This window comes from Tauraco erythrolophus, chromosome 5 (assembly GCF_009769465.1).
Source record: "Tauraco erythrolophus isolate bTauEry1 chromosome 5, bTauEry1.pri, whole genome shotgun sequence".
Lineage (NCBI taxonomy): Eukaryota > Metazoa > Chordata > Aves > Musophagiformes > Musophagidae > Tauraco > Tauraco erythrolophus.
Genome location: NC_141469.1, coordinates 71835416 through 71858276, shown reverse-complemented (window position 1 = coordinate 71858276; position 22861 = coordinate 71835416). Strand labels below are relative to the sequence as shown.

Below are 22861 nucleotides of genomic sequence, written 5' to 3'. Positions count from 1 at the left end.
AAAAGCCGCTGTATGTGCATGTGAATGTAATTGTCTACAGTGGGCCACTGTCTGTGCATATGTATAACTGTATGTTCTATCTATACGCATATATTTAAAATACTTTGACTTAAAATCATGCTTTAAAAAAAACCTCCTGCATTTTAAGAGGCTGGCCACACCAATTGTCCTCTTCGTCACTGCTGCCCCAGCTCCCCAAGCTCATGCCCAGACATTTCTACTGCACCCACTAACTTCGGGACCCTTTTCCAAAGTCCCTCTGGTGCCACCTGCCCTTCCCAGCCAGCTGCTGCCACGAGTTACTGCTTTGGTGGTGTGGTTACACCATGGAGGGAGCCTGATACCCGGGGGATGCAAAGACCACACTGGAATTAAATTGAACACAAGGACAGGGGGGCAAGGAGAGCCCACTAGTCTCCTAGGAGTGATGCACATTGCAACTCCCAGCCCAGAGAACTATTAGAGGCTTGCACATCCACCTGGACAGGCTGCCACGGCCCCTTACTGGCCTGGGGAAAGGACATGGAAAGCAGGAAAAGGACCATACAAGCTGGGCACCCCAGGGAGGCAGGAGGGTCCTTGCTGGGTCCTGCCCAAAGTGCTGTCCTCCTCCTTCCCATCGCAGAGGTATTGTTCTTGGGGGGAGTCTCTTTGTCCCCTTCCTTGTGTTGGCTCTCACAGTGATACAGCCTCTGTGCCTGGGTGGAGGCAGTGCTGGACATCCTGGGGAGAGAAGGGTATGCTGGGGGTGGCAGAGCTGGGTTGGCCCCTGGAGACGGGGCAGATCCCCAGGGACTTACCACAGCTCTCAGCACTGGTCTGCAGAAGTGATGAGGGCATTGGGGTTTTCTGCATGGCCTGGGGGTGCCTGGGTGCTGCTCTGTTGTGTATCCATCTCTTTTCCACCCCCTCCCCTGACCCCTAGGACCCCCTTGCCCGGTGTCCCTGCCCAGGGATGATGAGCATCCCTGGGACCTGCACATTCCTGTTCCCTGGGGAGTGCCCGGGGAAACTAATTCTCCAGGGTGGCTGGGATGCTGCCCCAGAGAGATAGGACCACTGGGTGAATCTGCCCCGTGGGCTGCGGCACTGGTAGGGGTGTGTATCAGGGCTGTGCTGTAACGCTGTTGGAGCAGGGAGGTACCTAGTGCTTATGGGGCACCACATCCTCAGACAAATGGTCTCTCTGGCCATGTCATGGGCATCTCCATTGTGCCAGTACTCTGGGCCACCTGACCCGGAGCTGTGCAACACCGTTTTTTCCATCTACCTGATGGCACCTCTGCCTGGAGCTCCCAACTGCTTTGGCTGTGCCAGACCCCTTCCTGTGCCAGCCCCGCGGCTAGTACCCAGTCTCTTCCACAGCATGCAGATCATCCCAGAGCTTTCCCTTCCTGAGCAAACGCTCCTTGTACATGCCTGAACATCTCTTAGATAGCGGTGTGAGCGACTGCGTACCCATAGCAGTAACTGCCTGATTCAGCTCACGTGTGAGTTTCACAGGGAAGCTAGAGAGGACGAACGCACAGCATCCACAGGCAATGGATGTGCTTGGAGCACAGGCTGGTCTTAGGGGTGGACAGACGCTCATGCCACCACACGCAGCCGGGTGGCAAGCCAAAAGCTGAGGACAGGCATCACCCTGGCAGCTTCCCAGGCCTGCCAGCCCCCCGGGGCCAGCTCCTTGGCTTGGGCGATGCCCCTCCGCTTTGCCCGGTGGGAGAGGGCTCCTTTCCCAGCCGGCTGCAGGTGCCTTATCCTCTTGCTGGGTTGTTTTCCTCCCTCAGCTGCTGCTTTTGCTCTCCTTGTTGTGCTCCAGCAGCTTCTTCACAGCCCTCAAGGTCGAGGACAGGCGGCGGCCGGCCGTGTTTTCGGGGTGTTTTCGGAAGGTGCCTCCGCGTTCAAGGCTGCCGCTGCCTTCCCACGCCCGGCGCAGGTGCTGCGGGGCCCGGTTCACACGGCCGGCTCCCACAACAACCCCCGGCCGATAAGGCGGCCCGGCGCAGCGCGACGAGATGGGGCAGCGAGCGGGGGGCCCGGGGACCCTTCGCGCCCCCCGGCTCTTGGGGACGGCGGGCTCCGAGCGCGCCGGGCCTGGGACCGCAGCTCCCCCGCCCGCAGCCGGCGCCCCCCGGGCCCCGGCTGGAGGCTCGCCGGGGCGGCCCGCCGCAGCCCCCGCGGTGGCGGGGCGGGCCGGGGTCTCCGCCGGCGGCAGGCGGTGCCCGCCGTGCCCAATGGCTGCCCGAGCTCGGGCATAAAGGCGGTGGCGGCGACGGTACCGCGCTCCCCTCCGCCGGTCGTGCTCGCCGGAGCCGCCCCTCCCCGCCACCGCCATGGGCCGCCCCCCGCCGCCGCTCCGCCTGCTCCTCGCCCTGCTCAGCATCCTCCTGCCGCCGCTACTGCTGCTGCTGGCCGGGATCGCCGCCGGCGCCGGGACCCGCCTTGCCTGTGAGACGGGGCCGAAGGGGGTGGGCTGGTGGGGGGACGACCCTTTCCCATCCCGAGGGGCTGCGATGGGCGCCCGCCCCGGGGTTGCTTGCTGCCCCCCGCGATGGGCTGTGGGAGGGTCTTTTCCACCTAGGGTGGCCCGGTTCTCCCCACCCCACGGGGATGTGGGGCGCCCTGTGGCATCCTCCTCACCCTGACAGCATGGGGGGTCCCGGCACCCTGAGGAGCCCTGTCCTGCTCCCTAGGGCGCCTGGGCGTCTCCGCCTTCCCCGGGGCGGGGAACGAGCGGCCGCAGCTCTCCCTGCACCCTGCAGCAGGTCCTGGGGTGCCCCTGGCTGGGGCCGGTCCCCGCCTCTGCGGGGCTGTTGCGGGACCCGCCGGCGGGGAGGCGCGCGGGGGGCGGGCGCTCGCGGCGGCCGCGCGTGCTGACCCCGGGCCGGGCTCCCTCTCTCCCGCAGCGCCCGCCGGCCCCGCGTGCGCAGCCTCGCGCCAGGCCGCCTGCGGCGCCGCCTGCATCCCCGTTCCCTGGCTCTGTGATGGCGAGCGGCAGTGTCCCGACGGGACGGACGAACAGTGCGGTGAGCGGCGAGGGGAGCTGGCACCCGCCCTATGTCGTGGGGGTAGCCGGGGTGGGGGGGCTGCGCTGTGTGAGTGCCGAGGGGCCCCGGGTGCTGTGGGAGGTGGTGGGGCAGGGCAGGGCAGAGGCACCTCGCTCCTTGCTGGTGCTGCCCGTGGCTCCTGGGTCGCACCCTGCAGGGAGGAGTGTGCCCCAGAGCTCCTGGGGGTGGTCTGTGGCATGGGGATGTATCCTGGATCCCATGCTGAGCAAAGCAGCCCTCCACCTGCCAGAGAGCCTTGTTAGGGGCTGCTGCAGGCCAGCGCCTTGGCCGAGCCCCTTGGGCATTGCCAGCACCTGCCCCGTGCCGGGACAGAGGCGACCCTCGTGGTTGTGCTGAAGCAGTAGGTCCCAGTGACCATGTGCCATCCCTGCAGATGTTGCCTGTGGTGGGGACCCCCATGTCTGGCAGTGCGACGACGGCCGGTGTGTTTCTAGCAGCTGGCGTTGTGATGGCACTGCTGACTGCCTGGATGGCTCTGATGAGCAGGACTGTGGTACGTGGTCTCTGCTGGGGGGGCTGAGCAGGGGTGGCTGGGGGCACAGGGCAGGGTGTGAGCGCTGCTCTGTTCCCTCAGTGTGCGGGGCAAAGAAGGTGCAATGTCCCGGCACCCACCACTGCATCCCACACTGGGAGCTGTGCGATCGGCACCAGGACTGCGAGGACGGCTGGGACGAGGAGGGGTGTCCCCAGCAGCCCTGTCTGCCTGGGCAGTGGCAGTGCAGGAACAGGGTGTGCATCATGTCTGAGTGGAAGTGCAATGGGATTGATGACTGCGGCGATTCCTCGGATGAAGACGTCTGTGGTAAGTGGGCATGGTGGATGCTTCTCAGTGGGGTGAGACCTGTCCAGGACACGTGTGAAGTAGGGGATACTTTGCTTTCCTGGGCCCCAGCTCCCCTTGGGATGGTGGCAGGCATCCCAGCAACCTGCTGATACTTTGTGGGGCCTCCCTGTGAGTCTGGGAGCCACGGCTTCCCCTGTGCCCAGCTGGTATCAGTCTGCCCTCCTGACACGACCTGTGTGTGCCATAGCTCCCTGCCCGCCTGGAATGGTGCGGTGCGATGAGGGCAAGTGTATCCTGGAGTCCCTGATGTGCAATGACGAGGACGACTGCCTCGATGGCACTGATGAGCCCAGCACATGTGGTGAGTTGTGTGCGGCTGCCAGCCACTGCCTGCGTGGCTGGGACCGGGCAGAGCTGTCCTGTGTCATGTCTCCCCTTCGCTGTGTCCCCAAAGGTCGGAGCTGCTTTGTACGCAACGGGGGCTGCGCGGAGACGTGCACGGACACGCACTGGGGAGTGCAGTGCTCCTGCGGGAGTGGCTGGGTGCTGCAGGCGGATGGGCAGAGCTGTGCTGGTAAGAAGAGGTTGGGGTGTGTGCCATTCACGCATGCGAGGCCTCGACTGCTGAGAGCAGGGTCTTCCCAGAGCTGTGCAGGAACGCCTGCCTCAGCCCCGCTTTTGCCTCCACATCATGCCTGGCCTTGCAAAGGCTGTGTCTGGGTCACATCCCAGTGGCAGCTGGTGTGTTTTGGGGCTGGGGCCCAGGTGCTCGTATCTAGGGAGCCTGCCTGTGCTCCCTTGGGAGCAGTGGCGGTGCTGTCTGCTGTGTGGCGGGCTCCTGGCAGTGCCTCTCCCCACAGATGTGGACGAGTGCTCCCTGGAGTACAGCCCCTGCAGCCAGCTGTGCAGCAACACCCCAGGCGCTTTCAGCTGCGCCTGCCTTCAGGGCTACACCCTGCGGCACGGCACTGCCTGCGAAGTGGCAGGTAGGGTGAGCCGGGGAGCCCGGGCTGTCTGAGGGGCTGGGCACTGCCCCCAGCTAGCCAAGTCCCCGCTCACCAGGTGACATTCCCCCTTGCCCTGGCAGACAATGCGACGCAGATCCTGGTGGCTGTGGGACAGGACCTGGCCCTTCTGGATGTGCGGACTCAAGCCTACCGGCCCCTGCTTTCCACTGAGACCGAACCCCGCGCCCTGGCATACGACCTACTCCGGGAAACATACTACTGGCTGACAGAGGAGGGCGAGCTCCGTGCTCGCCTGCCGGGGAAGGGGACACAGCCCCTCTATGCAGGTGGGGAGGAGCGAGGGTGCTGGGTGCCGTAGCAGGGCTGAGATGGGTGCTGAGAGCTGGCCTGCCACCCCAGCCCTGCCTTTCCCGTAGAGGAAGGGGCAACCTGGGTTTTGCCTGTCAGCCTGCAGCAGGGGTGGTGTGTCTTAAACCGCTGTGTTTCTGCAGATGCTGGGGAGGTGAACAGCATCTCCATCGACTGGTTCACAGGGCAGCTGTACTGGGCCAGCAGCCACCCAGCAGCCATCTGCGCAGGGCTGGGCAATGGCTGGGGCTATGTGACAGTGCTGGGGAAGGACGTGGCACCAGAGCAGCTGACGGTGCATCCAGCTGCAAGGTGAGGAGCGAGTGAGCCCTGGGCTCCTGGGTGAGTGATGCCAGTGCTGAGCATGTCATTCCTGCTGCGGGGCCATGGCAGCACTGGTGCTATGCCATGAAGTGGGTGCTTAGTGCCTGCCTCCAGGTCCCTGTACTGGGTCAACCGTGGGCAGAGGGGCCGGACAGTCATCGCTGCAGCCGGCATGGATGGCTCAAACCGGCGGGAGCTCACAGTGGTGTCCATGGAGGGGCCTGTGGGGCTAAGCCTGGACCATGTGGCTGGCAGGCTGTACTGGATCAGCGAGTACAAGGAGGTAGGGATGTGGGGCAGCAGGGCTCTGCCCCCTCAGGTGCTGGGAGGCAATGTGGTGAGAGTGGGGAGCATGGCCCCAGTTCCCCTGTGGCTATGGCCAGGGCATGGGGGAGGGAGCAGGGAGCAGTGCTCCGGTCTGGGGCACATCCCTGGGCTGAGAGGGGTGAATGCACCACTGTGAGACTCATGGTTGCAAGATGGTGCTGGAGTGTACGGGTGCCACATGGTGACGGTGCCTTGCCTTGTCCCCAGTCCATCGAGACACTGCAGGTGGATGGCGGTGGGCGCCACTCCTTTCCCGCCGTCCTGCGGAGCCACACGGAGCCACTGGGCCTGGCTGTGTTCGAGAGCCGGTTCTTCTGGACCGATGGCACAGAGCTGGTGTCGGCCACCCACGCCTCTCCCCAGGAGCATGCAGTGCTGCTCCGCGCCCCCGTCTCGGCTTTCACTGTGCTGCATGCACTGCAGCAGCCTCCCCGTGAGTACCCTGTCGGGCGCCCGTGCCGGTGCAGGGCTGGCAGCATCCCCACCGCTTCCCTGGGTCCTAGGGGAGGCTGCGCTTGGGTCCTGGGGCTCACTGGGTCCCGCCCAATGGCTCTTCTGGTCCTGTGGCAAGGGGTTGTGGGGTTATGACAGAAGGGACATACGAACCCATAGGAAAGCTGACGAGTCTCATGGCTTTGGGCAGAGCTGAGCCCTCCTACCTCATGTGACACTACTAGCCTGCCTGGGGTAGCTGACCTGTATCCAGCCCTGGGACAGCCTGTGGGTTTTTTGGGGATTGAAAGAGGCATTGGGGATCATGGCTGCTTGAGCTCTTAATGTCCCCTTGCTCCCAGGGGACACTGCTGCGTGTGCTCCAGGGCTGTGCAGTCACCTTTGCCTCCTGTCCCCTGTGCACCCTCTGGGCTACAAGTGTGCATGTCCAGAGGGCCTCTTCCTCCTGCCCTCGGGGAAGTGTGCAGGTGAGCAGGGTCTGCAAGGTGAGCTTGGCTGTCCAGGGTGGAATGCATCCCTGTGGGAGCTGGAGGGTGGGGCTGTAAGGGGCTGTGGCTTTGGTGGGATGAGGTTCCCAGCACACACTAGTGCTGTTACATTTCTGCCTTAGTTCGTGCTCGTGACCCCATCCAGTGCCACCATGATCGCACTCACACACTGCCCTTGTACCCCACAGAGCTGTCCATCGTGTACGCGTCAGGAAAGACCATTTCCCTAGTGCAGGTGGGCCCTGGAGCACACAGCAAACTGGTGCAGGAGTGGCAGGAGCACTTCTACCTGCAAGATGTGGACTGGCAGAGGTCGGTGCTCTACGGGACAGATGATCGTGGGACACTCCTGCGTGTTGTGGGGCACCCTGGCAGGAGAGAGACCATTGAGACTGGGCTGCCAGGTGAGACCCCATGGGATGATGGAGGGCATTCTCCTCTTCCTGGTGCTCAGGCCTCAGGTAACATCTCCTGGGTGCAGAGCACAGGAGTCTCATGGTGCCTGCACTGGGGCTGTGCCAAGGCACCGGGCAGCTGTGTCGTGGTTTTAGGGGCAGGGGGGGATCCAGGCCCCAGCAGGTCATGGGAAAGCCCCGTAACTGCTTGCCTGCCTACTCTTGCCAAGTCTGCTCTGCCCGTGTGGACATCCGCTTGGGGGACCTGTACTGGCTCGCATGTAACCGGAGGGACATCGGGGTGATCCAGGCATCTGACATGTCACCGCGCATCCTGCACCGTGCTCGCAGCAGCATCCAGCACCTCTTCTTGGACTGGCAGCGGGGTGCTCTGTACTGGCTGGCCCGCGGGCAGCCCCTGCAGCAGCTGAGCCTGGCCGGGGGTGCCCCGTCGGATGCCTGGAACGAGACGTGGCCTGGAGACCTGCCTGCGGCCATGGATAGCAGAGCCTTCAGCCTGCTCTGGAGCTCAGCCCCGGGTAAGCCCTGGTTGTACCTGGAGCAGGGAGCCGAGGCGGTCGCTATAGGCAGGAGCGATCAGCCGTGCCCTACATGCAGCAGGTCCCTGCCCGGGCAGTGGGGTGTCCATGGGGCAGACCCTGTCCCAGGGGTGGGTCCCTAGCCTCAGCCATGAGATCCCTGCCATAGCTGTGGGGACACGGGATGGGCCATGAGGAGCACTGCCATCCTTCTGCCTCACAGGCTTGCGGGCACTGAGTCTGACCAAGCGGAAGGCAGTCACCCTGGCATCCAGTTGGTCCCACAGCCTTGTGGCCGCCTTTGAGCCATACCTGGTGTCAGCAAACGGGACGGCTCTGCTGCTGTGGGACCGGAGGACGCTGGCCCTCGTGCTGTCTATGCCGGCAGCAGGCGTGCAGGGCGTGGTGGCCTTCGTGGGCTCGGAGCCGCAGGCTGGTAAGAGTGGCCGTGGCTCTGTGCCTGGCGCTGATGCTGTATCTGATGGGGCTGGGTGGCCCGTGCTGCTCTGAGCTGGGGCAGGGTGCCTGGCTATTGGTGGCCATGTGGGGTGCTCCTGGAGGTGCCCGGAGCGTGGGGAGGGCACAGCCTCATATCCAGGCTCATGTTCCTGTGCCCATGCCTCTGCCAGTGCCTCCAAACAAGGGGTCTGCCCTGCCGCTCCCTCCACCTGTGACCATCACTGTGAGGACAACCATAAGCACCACTGCTGCTCGGCCCACCACCTCCACCACGAGACCTACGCCAAGCAAGACCACCACTGTGCTCACCACTACTGCACCAACCAGCAAGCCTACCACAACACCAACCACCACCAGCCAGTCCACATCAACCAAGACCACCCCTGCGCCAACCACTGCCTGGACCACACCAACCAAGACCAGTACTGTGCAGCCAGCCACCACCACCACCTCCACCACCACCACCACTTGGTCCTTGCCAACCAAGACCACTGCCCCACAGCCAACTACTACCACCCAGCGCCCAACCAGCCCTGCACGGGTAGTGCCGCCTACCCCACCCCTCCCATCCAGCCCTGCACACCCCCCAACCCCAGTCCCCCATCTGTCCTGTCCTCGCACACATGTGCCCTGCCGTGACGGCACTGAGTGCGTGGCCCAGGAGTACATGTGTGATGGGGAGAAGGACTGTGGGGATGGCTCTGATGAGGACGGGTGTGCCCAGCTCTGCGACACTCCAGGTAGGAGCCGTTGTCCAGTCCCCTGTGCAGCTGGGTCACCCTGTGCCAGGCCTTCTGTCTCCTCCTGGTGGGGTTGGTGGGAGGGGGCCCTGGGGAGGTCTGAGGGGGTGCAGGGCTCTGATGCTTGTGATGTGGCAGGCTGGCTTCTCAGTTTGGTACTGGGCTGGAGGTGCTGTGAGTCAAAAGGCAGCAACAGGGCTGGCCTCACTGCTCATGGTGACCTAGATGTGACTGAGCTGAGATTGCCTCAGTCGCCTTGCTTGAGACCTAGGCTGCTGGAGGTGCGCTGATGGGGGGACTAAGCCCTGTTGCTGTAGCTTGGGACCATTCCAGGTCACTGGGGGGCTAGCAGAAGGTCTGGGCAGCTTGGCTGCCTACTGCAAGCTTAGCAAGGCCCCTTGTCTCCCCAGGGGCCTTCCACTGTGCGAATGGAGTCACTTGTGTTGAGGCTGGAGAGCGCTGCAATGGGGTGCCGCAGTGCCCCGATGCCTCAGATGAGGTGGGCTGCTGGACCCCCTCTCGGGAGTGCGCCCTGCGCTGTGATGCTGCCACCCGCTGCGTCCCCGAGAGCTGGCTGTGCGACGGCCACGCCGACTGCCTGGACCGCACCGACGAGCAGGGCTGCGGTGAGACCCTGGGGCTGGGTGGGACAGGGCTTTTGGGGCGTGCCTTGCCCCACAGGTGGGTGCACCAGGTTTCCTGTGGGTCCATGAGCCTGCACTGTCCAGGGCAACCTGCTTAGCAGCTGGAGGGGCTGTACCCTGCTCAGTGCCATGCCTGCACTGGCGGGATGGGGATGGGGAGGGTACCCTCGCTCAGCCCTGGCCCTGCCTGCAGTGCCAAAGGAGTGCAGTCCAGCCGAGTTCTCCTGCCGGAGCGGGCAGTGCGTGGCCCTGGCTCTGCACTGCGACGGTGACAGTGACTGCCAGGATGGCTCGGACGAGGAGGGCTGCGCTGTTCCCCGGCCGCTGCTCTGCCGCGCGGGCGAGGTGGCGTGTCCCAGCAGTGGGGAGTGCGTGCCGGAGGCATGGCGCTGTGATGGTGCTGCCGACTGCAGGGATGGCACAGACGAGCAGGTAGGTGGGGTGGTGGGGACACAGGCTGTCCTCGCTCGCTCCTGAGAGGGTGGGTGCCCCTCCTCACCCTCTGCTCTTGCAGGGCTGCCCCTGGGAGGAAGGGCTGTGTGGGGACCGGCAGTGGAGCTGCTCCCATGGCCATGAGTGCATCCCTGATGTGTGGCGCTGTGACGGAGAGAGCGACTGCACGGATGGCAGCGATGAGGCTGGCTGTGAGCAGCACCCTGCTTTTATCCCCTCTGCCTTGCTCAGGGGTGGCTGGTGGGTGCCCAGCACAGAGGGCGGTGGGGACATGTGCTGTCTGCCTCTTCCCACTGTCTGCAGTGGCTCCAGGCCCTGTGTAGCTGTTGTCCCTGTAGGGCTGGTGGCTTCAGGATTAGGATAGCCTCACGCCAGGCTGCAGGCACAGCTCTGGATGTGGCTGCAGGGAGCTCTGGGCACCCTGTGAGAGCAGCTGAATCTGCCCCAGCTGAGCAAAAGGAGCTGGTGGACGAGGCTCAGGGCAGCCTTCCCCATGTGTCCCTGCAGGCCTGCCTGCTCCCTGCCAGGGTCACGAGTACCCATGTGGGCTGGGGACCTGCCTGAATGCGTCCCTGGTGTGCGACGGCCGGCAGGACTGTGCGGATGGCTCAGACGAGGGGGGGAACTGCTCTGTGCCCTGCCAGCGGTCCTGTGCTCGTCTCTGCTACCCCTCGCCCCAGGGCCCTGTGAGTGCCAGCAGCCCTGGTCCAGGGGCTTACCCTGCCATGCTGCCCTGGTCCAGCAGCAGGACAGAGCCTCGTGTGTCCCTGAAGCGGGGGCCCTGACAGCCCCTTTCCCCACAGCGGTGCTGGTGTGACCCAGGCTATCGGCTCGCTGAGGATGGTCTGTCCTGCATGGACATAGACGAGTGCACAGAGCAGGGCGAGGGAGCCTGCAGCCAGACATGCCTCAATGCCCCGGGGTCCTACAGCTGTGGCTGTCTCCCCGGCTACCTGCTGGAGCCTGATGGCCGTGTCTGCAAACTCACTGGTAAGCCCTGGGATGGCCAAGCAGTGCTGGGGGTCCCTGGCACTCTAGGGTACACCAGGAGCCAGGGAGCACCTGTGCCTGCTGCCCACCGGGAGCCTTGAGTCCAAGAATGGCCCTGTCCTCTCTGCCACATGGCCTCCCAGGCCCCACTCAGCTATGAGGTGCTGCTTGCTAGCCCGTGGCTAGTTGGAAATCCATCTGCACTAGCTGGGGCATGTGCTGTGTGGCAGAGCTGAGTCCCAGCAGGCTCCAATGCCTGTGAGTGCCGTGTTCCCTGCCTGTGTGTGCTGGGGCCACGGGGCCACCAGCGCTGAGGGGCTGGGTGGCTCTGTTGTCCCAGGACCAGAGCCCATGTTGCTGGTGGCTGTGCAGTCAGAGGTGTTGTCCTATGGCCTGCGGAGTGGGCGTGAGGAGCTGCTGCTGGCCACTGACAAGGATCGCGTTATCTTCTCGCTCGACTATGACCTGGTGGAGAGGAAAGTCTTCTGGATGGACCTGGCCACAGAGAGCATCCGCTGGCAGGACCTCGACTCGGGCAAGAAAGGCACACTGGTGAAAGGTGGGCTGTGGCAGTGTGGGGTTAGCAGGGCTGACCTCTCCGTGGCTTTGCAATCTCCAGGTTGCAGTGGGGTGCCAGGCTGCGTCCTCTTGTGTGGAGAGGTGCTGGTGGGAACAGGGTTGGGAGGAGCCGGAGCTCCTGGGATGGAGGGGACCTGGGCTGGGAGCATTGTGCTAGAGGGCCACGCAGCTGTCACCCTACAGCTGCTGACTCTTGAGCGCGTTGCAGGTGTGAGATCAGACTGTATAGCAGTGGACTGGCTCGGGAGGAACCTGTACTGGACAGATGGAGCAGCAGGGCAGGTGCTGGCCACTCGCCTGGGGGCTGCCTGGCGAGGGATACCAGAGTACACTGTGGTGATGGATGGAGACCTGGACCAGCCCCACTCCCTGGTGCTCCAGCCTTTGGCAGGGTAAGGCTGGCATGAGAGGACATGGGGACCTCCTTGCCATCCCTTCCCTGCCCCGTTTTCCTCCACGGAGGCAGGCAACAGCCTGGGGAAGAGTTGGGATGGCCTCACCTGGGTGCTGTTGGGGCTGTGCAACTGGGGAAGGAGGCCAGGCACCTGCTCCTGCCCTGGGTGGAGCTCTTAGTGCGTTCCTGATGGGATGGGGAGCTTTGCACAGCTCCTCTGGGCTGCCCTGGTACTGGGATGATGCTGTGGCAGGTCTGTGGACCATTACCTCTCTTCCTGCCAGGGTGCTCTACTGGTCAGAGGTGGGGAGGCACCCACGGCTGATGGAAGCCACCATGGATGGGAGTTGGCGGCACGTGCTGCTGGCGCAGGGACTGGGCTGGCCCACAGCACTAGCCCTCGACCTCCCCACCCGGAGGATCTTCTGGCTGGATGAGAAGCTGGGCAGCATCGGTTCTGCACGTCTGGATGGCACCAGTGTGAAGGTGTGTGGTGGGGCTCTGGTGGTGGGGTCCTGAACGGGGGCCGGGGTGGATGCTCATGACCTCTCTGCCAGATCCTGCAGCTAGGCTGGGTCCGGAGCCCCTTCGCAGCAGCGGTGTGTGAGGGGCAGCTCTACTGGTCGGCGATGGCGGCATGGTCTGTGCAGCAGGTGGACAAGACCAGTGGCAAGAACAGGACCGTGCTGCTCAAGCGACACGGGCAGCCCCACGGCCTCCTGGTACGTAGCTGGGGGAGCCCCAAATCCTGCTATGCCAGCCGTGCTGGGGCTCCCACCCTGGACGGCCCTGCTGTCCTCTGAGTGTGGAGCCACTGGGAGTTGTACCCCCATCTCAGAGATCCTTGGGCAGCAGTCCTTGTGGTCAAGGATCTCTGGTCCTCTTGGAGCATCTCTGCCTCGCCATCCTGCCCCCAGCTGAGCCACATCCTGGTCTCAGGAGCATGGCGTGGGGTTGGTCACTCTCAGCTCCGCTGCCAGGTGCTGGCAGGGCGGTGAGGCTCAGCGTGCCCTTCCCACAGGTGACGCACCCAGCCCTGCGCCCCACGGCCCCCAGCCCCTGCACGGCACGTGGCTGCTCCCACCTGTGCCTGCTGAGCACCGGGCACGCTGGGCAGTGCCGGTGCCCTGCCGGGCTGACGCTCGCCGACGATGAGACCACCTGCTTGCCCCTTCGCGATTCAGCCTTTGCCCTCCTGGTGTCACCGGCAGCCGTGGCGCAGGTACTGTCCTCTGGAGCCCTGGGGGCTGCTGTCCTTGCTGCTCTCTGGGGAGCGGGGTCCCCGTCCTAGCGCTGCCTCCTTCCACCAGGTCTACCTGAAGGACCTGCCCAAAACGGCTGGATTCCAAGGTCTTCCTCCTCACCGAGTGCTGCCCTTGGCCAAGGTGGGCCGCTTGACGGCTGTCGACTACACAGTGAAAGACAAGAGCCTCTACTTTGCGGAGGTGGGAGGCGACTCCATCGGGCTGCTGCGCTTGAAGGACTGGGGGCGGCTGTCCTGGAAGCAGGCGGTGGCTGTGGAGGGCACGGTGACGTCCCTGGCCCTGGACTGGCTGAGTGGGAACCTGTACTGGATCGGGGGGCAGCCACCCAGCATCCACGTGGCGGCTCCCGGGGGGCGGTGGGCCCTGGCACTGCTCAGCGAGGGGCTGCAGGGTGCCGCCTGGCTGGCACTCTGCCCTCGCGCCTCCTCCATGTGCTTCGTCACAACAGCCGGCAGTCGCGGTCCCGGTGCTGTGGTGGAGTGCGCGGCCATGGATGGCACCAGCCGCAGAGAGATCTGGAGGAGAGCCCGGGCTCCCACCAGCCTCGCCTTTGGGGGTGCCAGCACCCGGCTGTACTGGGCAGACCGCGGTGAGTGTGGGCTGAGCCAGGGCGTTGCTGGGGTTAGCAGTGGTGCAGGCACTCGGTCCTCAGGGCACAGCCCAGCATGGCCCTGAGGGGCAGCCCGGAGCCCTCTGTGCCCCCCCACCTGATGTCTCTGCATCTGTGCCCTGCAGAGAGAGGCACCATCAGCAGCATCGAGCTGGATGGATCCCACTTCCAGGTGGTGCGAGAAGGGCTGCATGGCCTCTCGCTCTTTGCCATCGGAGAAGGCTTTCTGCTCTGGAGCACGACCTCAACCAACAGTGAGTCTGTTTGCTGTGCTTTCTCCAGCTCCTCCTACTGCACCAGGACAGAGGAGTCTCTGCCAGTCCCTGTGGGGTGCAGGCAGCCCCTCCCCAGGGTGAAGGGCAGGTTTGGGCACCCCACCTCCCATCCCGGGCACCCTTGCAAGAGGAGGTGCAGCAGTGCTGACTCCCATATGTCTCCAGGCTCCAGCAAGATCTGGCATAGCCGGCTGGAGCGGGCTGAGAGCTGGTGGTTCCCAATGGAGGAGGAGTTGGTAGCCATGAGGATTTACAGCCAGTTCTCACAGGAAGGTGGGTCTGGGGCTGCCCCAGCTGGGGCATCTGGGAGGTTGAGCCGTGCCTCGTGGTGGCCGAGCTAACCCGTCCTGTTTTGGCAGGCACCAACGGCTGTGCAAAGAGCAATGGGGGCTGTGCCCAGCTCTGCCTGCCCAACCCCACAGGGCGGCTGTGCCGCTGCTCTCCTGGCTACCACCTGGTGCGTGGGGTGGCCTGTGCGCTGGCACTGCCCTGCCCGGCCCCGCTCCACGCCTGCGCTGACCTCCAGAGCTGCATCTCCAGGGAGCAGGTCTGCAATGGGCATCCTGACTGCGCTGACGGCTCAGATGAGTCTGACTGTGAGTGCTCGCCCACAGCCAGGGTGTGCAGGGGTCCTGGCTGGGCACACGGGGGTTCTGCCCAGTCTCCCCCAGTTTGGGAAGGGGGAGGTCTCACCTGGGTCTCTGCTGATCTGTGCCCATCCCTCCAGGCCCCTCTGTGGAGGTGGGGACACAGGTCCCTGCTGTGGCACCATCAGGAATATCCCATGTGGAAGAACAGAAACCAGCCTTACCCACAGCTGCACCCAAGCCTCAGCAGCCCAGCCTCAGCCTGCCCACAGCCCCTGGCCCCCGGGAGCATGGAGAGCCCTTCCTGGTACCCCCCAGCACCGAGGAGGTGCTGGGGGCCGTGCCGTGCAGCAGCGAGACGTGTAACCTGCGCGGGGACTGCGCCATCGAGGCTGGGCGAGTGACGTGCCACTGTGCCCTGGGCTATCGTGGTGACTACTGCGAGGAGGCAGAGGTGCAGCCCGTTGCAGGACCTATTGCTCTGGGGGTGGCCGTGCTCCTGCTGCTCACTGCCGCTGCTGTGGGGGCCCTGGCCTACATGCGGACACGGGACAGGCGGAGGAGGTGAGCTCTGGGGCTGGGCTGGGCCAGGTACAATTGCAGATGAAAAAGGACAGGTTCTCCCTGCCCAGGGACAGCGTGATGTCCTGGGGTGCTCCTGGGCTACGTGGAAAGCTCCACTTACCCTGGCAGGCTATTACTGGGGTTTGTGGCAGGACCTTGGGATCTGCCCCATCTCTAGGAGATGGCCGTGCCATCCTCACTGTACTTTTTTCCTTTCTAGGACCTCAAGCACTGCCTCCACCCGGGTGCTGACCTTGTACCACCGTGAAAGCGACCCTGAGGAAGAAGATGAGGAGGAGGAAGACCTTCCACCCAAGAGTGATACCTTTGTGAACGAAGCTTATGATGGGAAAGAGGTGAGCAGTGCCTGGAGCAAGCCCTGGTTGGGACCCCTCTGCCACCCTGGGGTGCCCCAAGGCCTCCCCAATATGCAGATCCCTCCCCAGGCCCAGCGCTGGCACAGTGCCCTCTCTTGAGGCAAGCTCTGCTCTCCTGCTTGCTCTTGCTGGGGGGAGAGGGGCAAGACCTGGGAGTGCCTGGAGTTTGGATGGTACAGGGGCTGCCCTGCTCCCCCTGTGGCTGGAGCCCCTGTGCCAAGGTGTGGGTTGGGCCCAGGGAGGCTGGTTCAGACTCATCCCTGATGCACCCATCTGTAATCTCTGCAGGAGCTGCCAGCCCCGCTGAGGAAGGGATCATCTCACCCCGACACTGTATTTTCATAAAGGAACGGTGCGCAGCATCTCTGGTGCCATTGTGGTTTGTGTGTGGGCCGGGGAGGAGAGGTTGGTTTGCTCTTCCCAGATGTCTAAGCTCTAGGGAATTTACAGTTCAGAGCAAAAAGCTCTAGGAGGTTTTTCAGGAAGTCTCCAGCCCCAACATGCTCTCTGGCCCACCTGAATCTGATCTTGCCCTGCAGGATGCATCCCGTACCAGGCCTTAACCACACGTGGGCATCTTGATCCACTGTCCCTCTACAGCAAGGCTTAGCTTGCTGACCAGGGTGCTCTGGGCTCACCTGGGGTACAAATCTGGTGGAATAGCTCTGCAAGGAAGCTGGCTCAGCTCTTGCCCTGTTATGCAGGGTGCCCAGCAGGATTTTATAGTGCAGTTCTGACCTTCCGAGTGTCCCCTACGAACTAGTGAGACCAGTTTTACCCACCTTACACCAAGCTAATGATGAAAGGGGAAATACACGCTGCTTTTTTTTTTTCTTCTTGTGATCTCTTTTTTTTTTCTTGTGATCTCTCTTTTTTTTTTCTCCTGAAATGGCTGTGTTCAAGGAAGGAGAAACTTCTTCCGGAGCTGATTTTGACCATGGCAGAAAAGTCCTTGAGGAAGGTGCTATAAAAGCCACCTGTCCTGTTTTACAGACCTTTCCTCCCTGCTTCAGGCAAAGCACGGAGGAGCTGGGTTAGCCATGCCTGCTGGCTCTCAGCCCAGCCTGCCTCCCAGCAAGCCCATAATAATCCCACAGCACAGACCCATTCCTCCTCTTTTATTTTGCTGTTTGCACAGCCCTGAGTTGAGCAGAGGCATGTGGGAGGTGCTCCTCTCCCCAGTTCCCAGCCCCAAAGGGCACACAGTGCTAACCTATACCTATCTGACAAGGGAACACCAGAGCTGCCTTTGCCCAAGCTGCTTGCACGGTGCAGGGGGATGACCTAAAAGATGCGTGGAGGGACTGGAGCTAGGGTGGGTCCTCAACCCAGTACGGCTTTGGCACAGTTGTGGGCCTGGAGCACAGCAGGCTTGTGAGGAGGCTGCAGAGGTTCAAGCCAGGTCCGTGGTCTTGTTTCCAGCGTGCTCTGAGGTGTGCCAAGAGAAGGGCATGGCTTGGAGGGGCATGAGCCAGCATCACTCACAGTGCCAGGCAGGCAGGGGGGCTGGTGCCCACTGCTGCCCCTGTGCTGGGGGGCTACAAGTCAGAGTCACAAGGCAGGGTGCTCCTTGAGTGCCGTCTGTCTCGCTCATCCTCCAGCACGTCCCAGGGATTGTGGTGGGCCCCAGTGGTGGAGCACGGCCCAGACTCCAGCACAGGGCTGGGGGGCAGTTTGGAGGCCCTCTGCTCTTTGCGCCTCCTGTGCTCTTTGCAGCAGTGGTGGAAGCTGAGGGTGAGGGCCAACCCCCCCAGGATCTCCAGGCAGCTTCCTAAGTAGCTCAGCACCAAGCTGTAGCCTACAGCCAGCGTGCTGCCAGCTGGTGCAGGCAGTGCCCATAGCTCATGGGTGTACCAGGAGGCAGGCACGAGGCTCAGCAGCCCTGAGGGGAGCAGCACAAGCCCCGCCACTCCAGCCACCAGGTACCGGGGCTCATTCTGCCAGCAGCGTACCCCTAGGGCAGCCACCACCAAGCCCAGGAGGGTGACCACCAGCGAGGTGGGCATTAGCCCTTGGGCTGCCCGCACGGCCACCTGCTCAAAGTAGCCTAGCTCATCAGCCTGCCCGCAGCGGCGGTCGTGGCTGCTCTGCCGCTCTCTGCATATGTCCCAGATGCCCTGCTCCAAGATGAGGTCAACGGGCTGGTCGGGTATGAGGCTCACCTGCCGCCAGCTGGGTGCCAGTGTGCCCGTGAGTGTCAGCAGGATCCCGCAGGGGCACAGCACCAGCCCCACGATCATCGCCGTCGGCGTCCGCATGTCGGGTATGAGGTGGGTGAAGCAGGCTCCAGTGCAGGTCTCCAAGTCCTGCCCCTGCTCGCCAGAGGTCCGGGGGAGTCTCCAAGGGAGCAGGGGCTCACTGCTGCTGCTCGTCAGCCGGGCAGAAGAAGGGGCGCTGGTGCCCCAGGGCTGCTCGGTGCGGGCAGGGGTCCGCCGCGGCAAGGCAGGAGTCCCGGGACCCCCGTTCGGCGGGCAGCCCGCGGAGCAGGCTCCGGCCGTGCCCGGGGCTGCGGGGAGGTGCCAGCGGCGGGAGGAAGCACAGGCAGGGAGGAGCCGGAGCCGGGCCCGGGCAGGGCTGGCCGGCAGCCAGCTCGCAGGCAGCCGGGCGGGGATGCTGGGCACAGGCGGCCGTCCCCGGGCCACAGGTGGCACTGGGACGTCTCAGCGTCACCCGGGGGCTCGGCACTGCTCGGTCCCGACTCCTCCACGCCGGGGAAGCACCGGGCCCTGTTATGGCTCGCTTAGTTAAACTGACTGTGAATTTATTTGACTATCAGCTGAATTAATTTATGAAAATCGTTAATTCAAATGACATGCCAGCAGCTCTTGGAGTCAGTAAGGAGCCCGCAGTCCTCCTCAGGCCCTCTGCCCAGCCCCTGGCCTTCATCTTCTTGCTTCTCATCCCCACCAGCATCCCGCTGCCCTTCAGGGACCACTCCTAAATTTGGCGTCTTCCCTTCCCAGGCTGCACTCAGAGGCCACACGCTGATGCATCAGCCTGGCTCTCAGCAGGCAAAGTCCCTGGGATGTCCACTGAGACAGGCATGGGAAGTCACCACGTTTGAGAACCCCTTTGTGGAGTTCTGAGCCCCCAAAAGCACAGGTCTTGCGCCTCTCCAAATTTCCCTGAATTTCTGACAGTCATGTTAAACCCAAAAGAGGGCAGCATTCTCTGTGGATTAATTTGGGATGAGCAATCCCAGTTGAGCTGGAGGGCTGGCTGCAGGTGTGCCCCAGAGTGCCTTTGCACTGCTGGTTTTGTGGCCTTTGCTAGCTGGAGGGCTGGGTGGTTCTGGACCAGCTGCTCACCGGCTGCTTCCCCCACTCCTCTGTCCTACAGCTATTCCTCAAGTGCCCCTGAAGCCCTTCAGCTTTGTGAATGCCGGATCTTTTGGGGAATGGATTGTGGAAGGCAGAGGTGGGTTGGACTCAGCCAGAGGTTGATGTCCTCAGCTGTGTCTGCAGGGCAGCAGTGCTGGCAGCCAGCTCCAGACCAAGATGCCTGGCTTTGTCATATACAGCTAATAGTTTGCTGAAAACGTGATGCTCCTCAGTTGGGAAACTAAGCCAGAGGTTGATGTTTGCCACAGCCTGTACCGCCACCTTGGTCTTTGCGGTGCCTGCCCTAGGATGCCTCTCCCTGCAGCACCTTCCTTCTCCTCCCATCTGCACCCCCTTGGGTGCGATGCTCTGCCCCTCTTGCTTGGGTTTGGGTGGTGGACACTGCTTGGATCCGCAGCAGCATGTAGATGCTGGGTGCTGGGAGCGTCACAAGGAAGCACGAGGGTCAGGTTTAACAACCTGAGACTTTCCAATTTATTAATAATGCCCAGGAGGATGCGTTTGCCCTTTGGTCTGGTGCCCAGTTTCCTGATTGCAGGGCAGTGATCAGCAGATTAGGTGATGTGGCCCTGATGCTGGATGACTTGCCCTGAGTAAACTCAGGGAAGGAAATGGGATTAACAGAGCTGTTTCTCAATGCCACGAAGTTATAGATTGTTCATTTCTTTCCTTTTACTTTCTAATGAGGTGGTATGAAAAGCAATTCAAAGCAGAGCCTGGCCCTTTCCAAGCTCTGGGGAAGCATTTAAAGCCATCTGGTCTCTGAGATAAAATGGTCTGGCTGCAACCGCCTTCCTTCCCACGTTTCCCTAGCTGCTGGGTGGGGAGAACCACCTTACTTGGCGTTTCCTACTTCTCCAAGTCTGTGACTTAGTTTTTCCTACCTTGGCAAAGTCATCTCTTTAAGAACATGATGGAAACTTTATCCAGGCCTGGTCGAGTTGGCTTGCATTTTATCATTATATTTTAACACCTCTTTATAAGTTGGAGGAGCAGCAGGAGGCCTTGAGCTGGAAAAGATCCATGGTGAGATAGTCAGAGCTTGATTCCAAGGAAAAAAAAAAAAAAAAATCCATGATGAGCTATTGAGTGTCAGGTTGGTGCTTCCAGCCTGAGATACCCTGTGTTGTTGAAGGCTGGGAATGCAACCCGGGCTATGTTGCTGTGTTCAACCTGTTCCCTGCCTCCCTGGATGTCTGCTGCTAGACACTGGTGGTGACGGGACACCAGACTGGACAGGTACTAGTGTCTCTTAGGTGACAGTGGCTCAGCGTAGGAGCAGTGTGGACAGGGCCAGTGGCTTTTGTGTTACACCTTTATCACAGAGTTTGGTGGAACAGCTGGGCCTTGCCTGATCTCACCACTGACCACAGCTGGGGAACACATACATACAACAGTCTCCAAAGATTCCTCTGTGATCCTTGGTCCAATCCAGACTCCCAGGTCCAGCTGAGCTTTCAGAAAGAGGCTTTGGAGAGGAGAAGAGCTTCCCTGCAAAAAGGCAGCTCCGCCTCTGTGCTATCTCCTGACCTCATGACACTGAGACAGAGGAGTGGGGGGGCCACATATTTGCGAGGGGGTTACTCTGTCCCCCTTCCCCTCGTCGCTGCGGGGCTTGTCCTCAGCAGCAGCAGGATCTCATAGCATCCTGTTTGCCGTGCAGGGAAGAGCCAGGGCCAAGGCTGTTCAGCAGGATCCCACAGCTGGTAATTCCTGTTTACATCCCACTGACCCTGGGGTTTTGCCTGCGTTGCATATGGCAAGACCCGTCCCATACCACCACACCGCCTGCGTGTCACGCGAGTTATGTTGTACCCGACCGCTTCTCGGGTTCGAAGCGGCCTTGGCCCGTGCTGGACACCGAGGCACGTGGCGGTCAGGTCTGCAGACATGGCGAATAGCAGCGCACGTGCTATGCCTCCCTGGGCTGCCCTGTGTGCGGCAGGTCCCTGCAGGCACAACGCCTGACCCTGGCTCTGTATCCTTTACCCTCCCTCTCACTTTAGGAGAATTTGCTTTGCAGAGCCTGGCAGACCCCTGTGTCCTGCTTGCTAGAGGAGATGGGGACTGGCTGAGAGCAGCACCTGGGGACACTTGAGGGGTTGCAATTTCCTCTGGTCTAAGCTCCTTGGACAGGTCCACGGGCCACCTGCGTCTGCCTCTCTGTCGAAACCCTGAATCCCTGCAGGCTGGGGGCAAAGCACGATGTCTCGAACAGCCCATGCTGTGTTTTTTAGCATTAGACCTGGTTGTCTAAGCCTCTCCTCAGTCTCCATCCCACAGGGAAGTCTCATTAGGAAGGCATCTGGTTTGGAGAACTTGGTTCTGACTGTTCCATTTCACTTCTTTCTCTTTTAGAATTTGGAGTGTGGGAGTTTCGAAGAGTGCAAAGTGAGGGCTCCCCACTGACCGCTCCTTGCTTTCAAGCCACAGCCCAGGCAGTGTCTGGATGTAGCTGGGACGTGCTCTGCACTGTGCATACAGTTGCAACAGGCTTCTCTCAGATCAGCTTCCGACTTCCTCCCTGGCCACACTGCTGTCTTTGTGCATGCCAGGAGGCCAAGGACGAGCCCCCAGGGCAAGACAGGGTCTGCAGTGCTCATTGCTAGCTGGATGTGCAACAGAGGTCTGTGTGTCCTCTCCAGGGCACAGCCAGCCGTGATCGGCACCCAGCGTGCAGCTCTGTGCCCCAGCTCTCCAGCCTTTGGGGCGTGACTTCTGTGAGCAGATTTATCAGCCTTCCATTTGCCCATTGACCTGCCACCCTCCGGACTGGCTGTGGTGGTGATGGCCGTCCTGAGGATGTGCTTCAGAAGGGTTATCAGAGACCAAGGGATGTGTTGGGTGTGCAAGGGCTTGCGAGCACCGTGCTGGCACATCCCACTCCGGGACTGTGAACCAGCAGTGGCTTGTCATACTCAGGCCTGTGACCTGTAGGAGTCTTGGCTGTTCCCCCTCTCAAAACTCAGCGTGAAGGGGCTGTGTAGACCATGCAATTTGGGGACAGTGTCCTGCAGCGCCTGCAGGGAGCAGTAAACCCATCAGTGAGCGCTGAGGTTGTTACCGCTCTGTTTCTGCGGTGCAGCTGTGAGACAGCACTATTCAGAGTAGATCCCGGGAACGAGTTGTTGAAAGCCTTATTAGATGCCCCCCAGCTATTCACTCGTCTGTTAAACTCCCTCACTTTCAAACTACAGCACTTTGGCTTGCTAGATCGCTCCGTGCTGCTTCTGAGTCTTTGCTTTCAGTTCAGAGAACGATATAAAAAGCACTTTTGCAACTATTACTGTTTTTGTCTCGCTCAATCCTGAAATGGTTGAGAGTGATTTGGATGTGAGGCTCTTGTGCTGTGTTTTGGAGGTGCAGTCCTTTTCAGATGGGGAGAAGAGAGTGGTTAGAGCTGTGTCTGGCTGCGGAAATCGCATGTTTGTCCAGTTCTTGGGCTACAGAGCTTGGGAGCTAAAGGGCAATGCCAATGCTCGTGGGTGCAGAGCATGTTGCAACTGGCAAGGTGAAAGCAGTGCTTCATGATGGGATTCATCTAGTTACTGTAAACGTGACTCATCTGCATGTACTTTGATCTCTCCTAGGGCTGAAAGGCCTGAAACCAAAGCGCAGATGGCTTGTGGCTGTGCCTTTAAGTATTTTCTGGCAGTTCGGTCAGCTCTGTGGGCCAAACCACTGGACATATGGCCAAGGCAGCAGGAGAAAAGACCTGCTTAAACCTTTCCTCCTGAGAGAACCCTGGGTGGGAGACAGCTGTGTCCCATGCCTGTTCTGGTGACTGAAAAACAGTGAGACTGCTATAGGAATCTTTTTCTGATATTGAACAGGATGAGAACATGGGTGGGATGAGACCTCCATCTCGATGACAGGAAATTCCCCCACT

At 61.8% G+C, this 22861-nt stretch overlaps 2 protein-coding genes across 2 annotated transcripts; one reads left to right on the top strand and one right to left on the bottom strand.

The window, feature by feature from the left end:
- Positions 1-1545: 1545 nt before the first annotated feature.
- Positions 1546-15976, top strand: LOC104381424 (uncharacterized). The gene is made up of 33 exons (XM_086612317.1): positions 1546-2448; positions 2907-3026; positions 3442-3561; positions 3643-3870; positions 4100-4213; positions 4307-4426; positions 4713-4838; positions 4940-5146; positions 5312-5480; positions 5607-5775; positions 6027-6252; positions 6614-6739; positions 6949-7164; positions 7386-7694; positions 7918-8130; positions 8324-8893; positions 9304-9519; positions 9731-9969; positions 10052-10181; positions 10498-10676; positions 10794-10980; positions 11321-11539; positions 11768-11951; positions 12238-12439; positions 12511-12675; positions 12975-13175; positions 13264-13807; positions 13954-14082; positions 14269-14376; positions 14463-14699; positions 14831-15254; positions 15475-15610; positions 15920-15976. Exons 1-33 carry the CDS (start codon positions 2334-2336, stop codon positions 15974-15976), a joined length of 6705 nt encoding a protein of 2234 aa, XP_086468443.1. The 5' UTR covers positions 1546-2333.
- A 1193-nt stretch (positions 15977-17169) lies between these two features.
- On the bottom strand, positions 17170-17889 carry CLDN23 (claudin 23). The gene has a single exon (XM_086612307.1). It carries the CDS (start codon positions 17887-17889, stop codon positions 17170-17172), a length of 720 nt encoding a protein of 239 aa, XP_086468433.1.
- Between the last annotated feature and the right edge of the window lie 4972 nt (positions 17890-22861).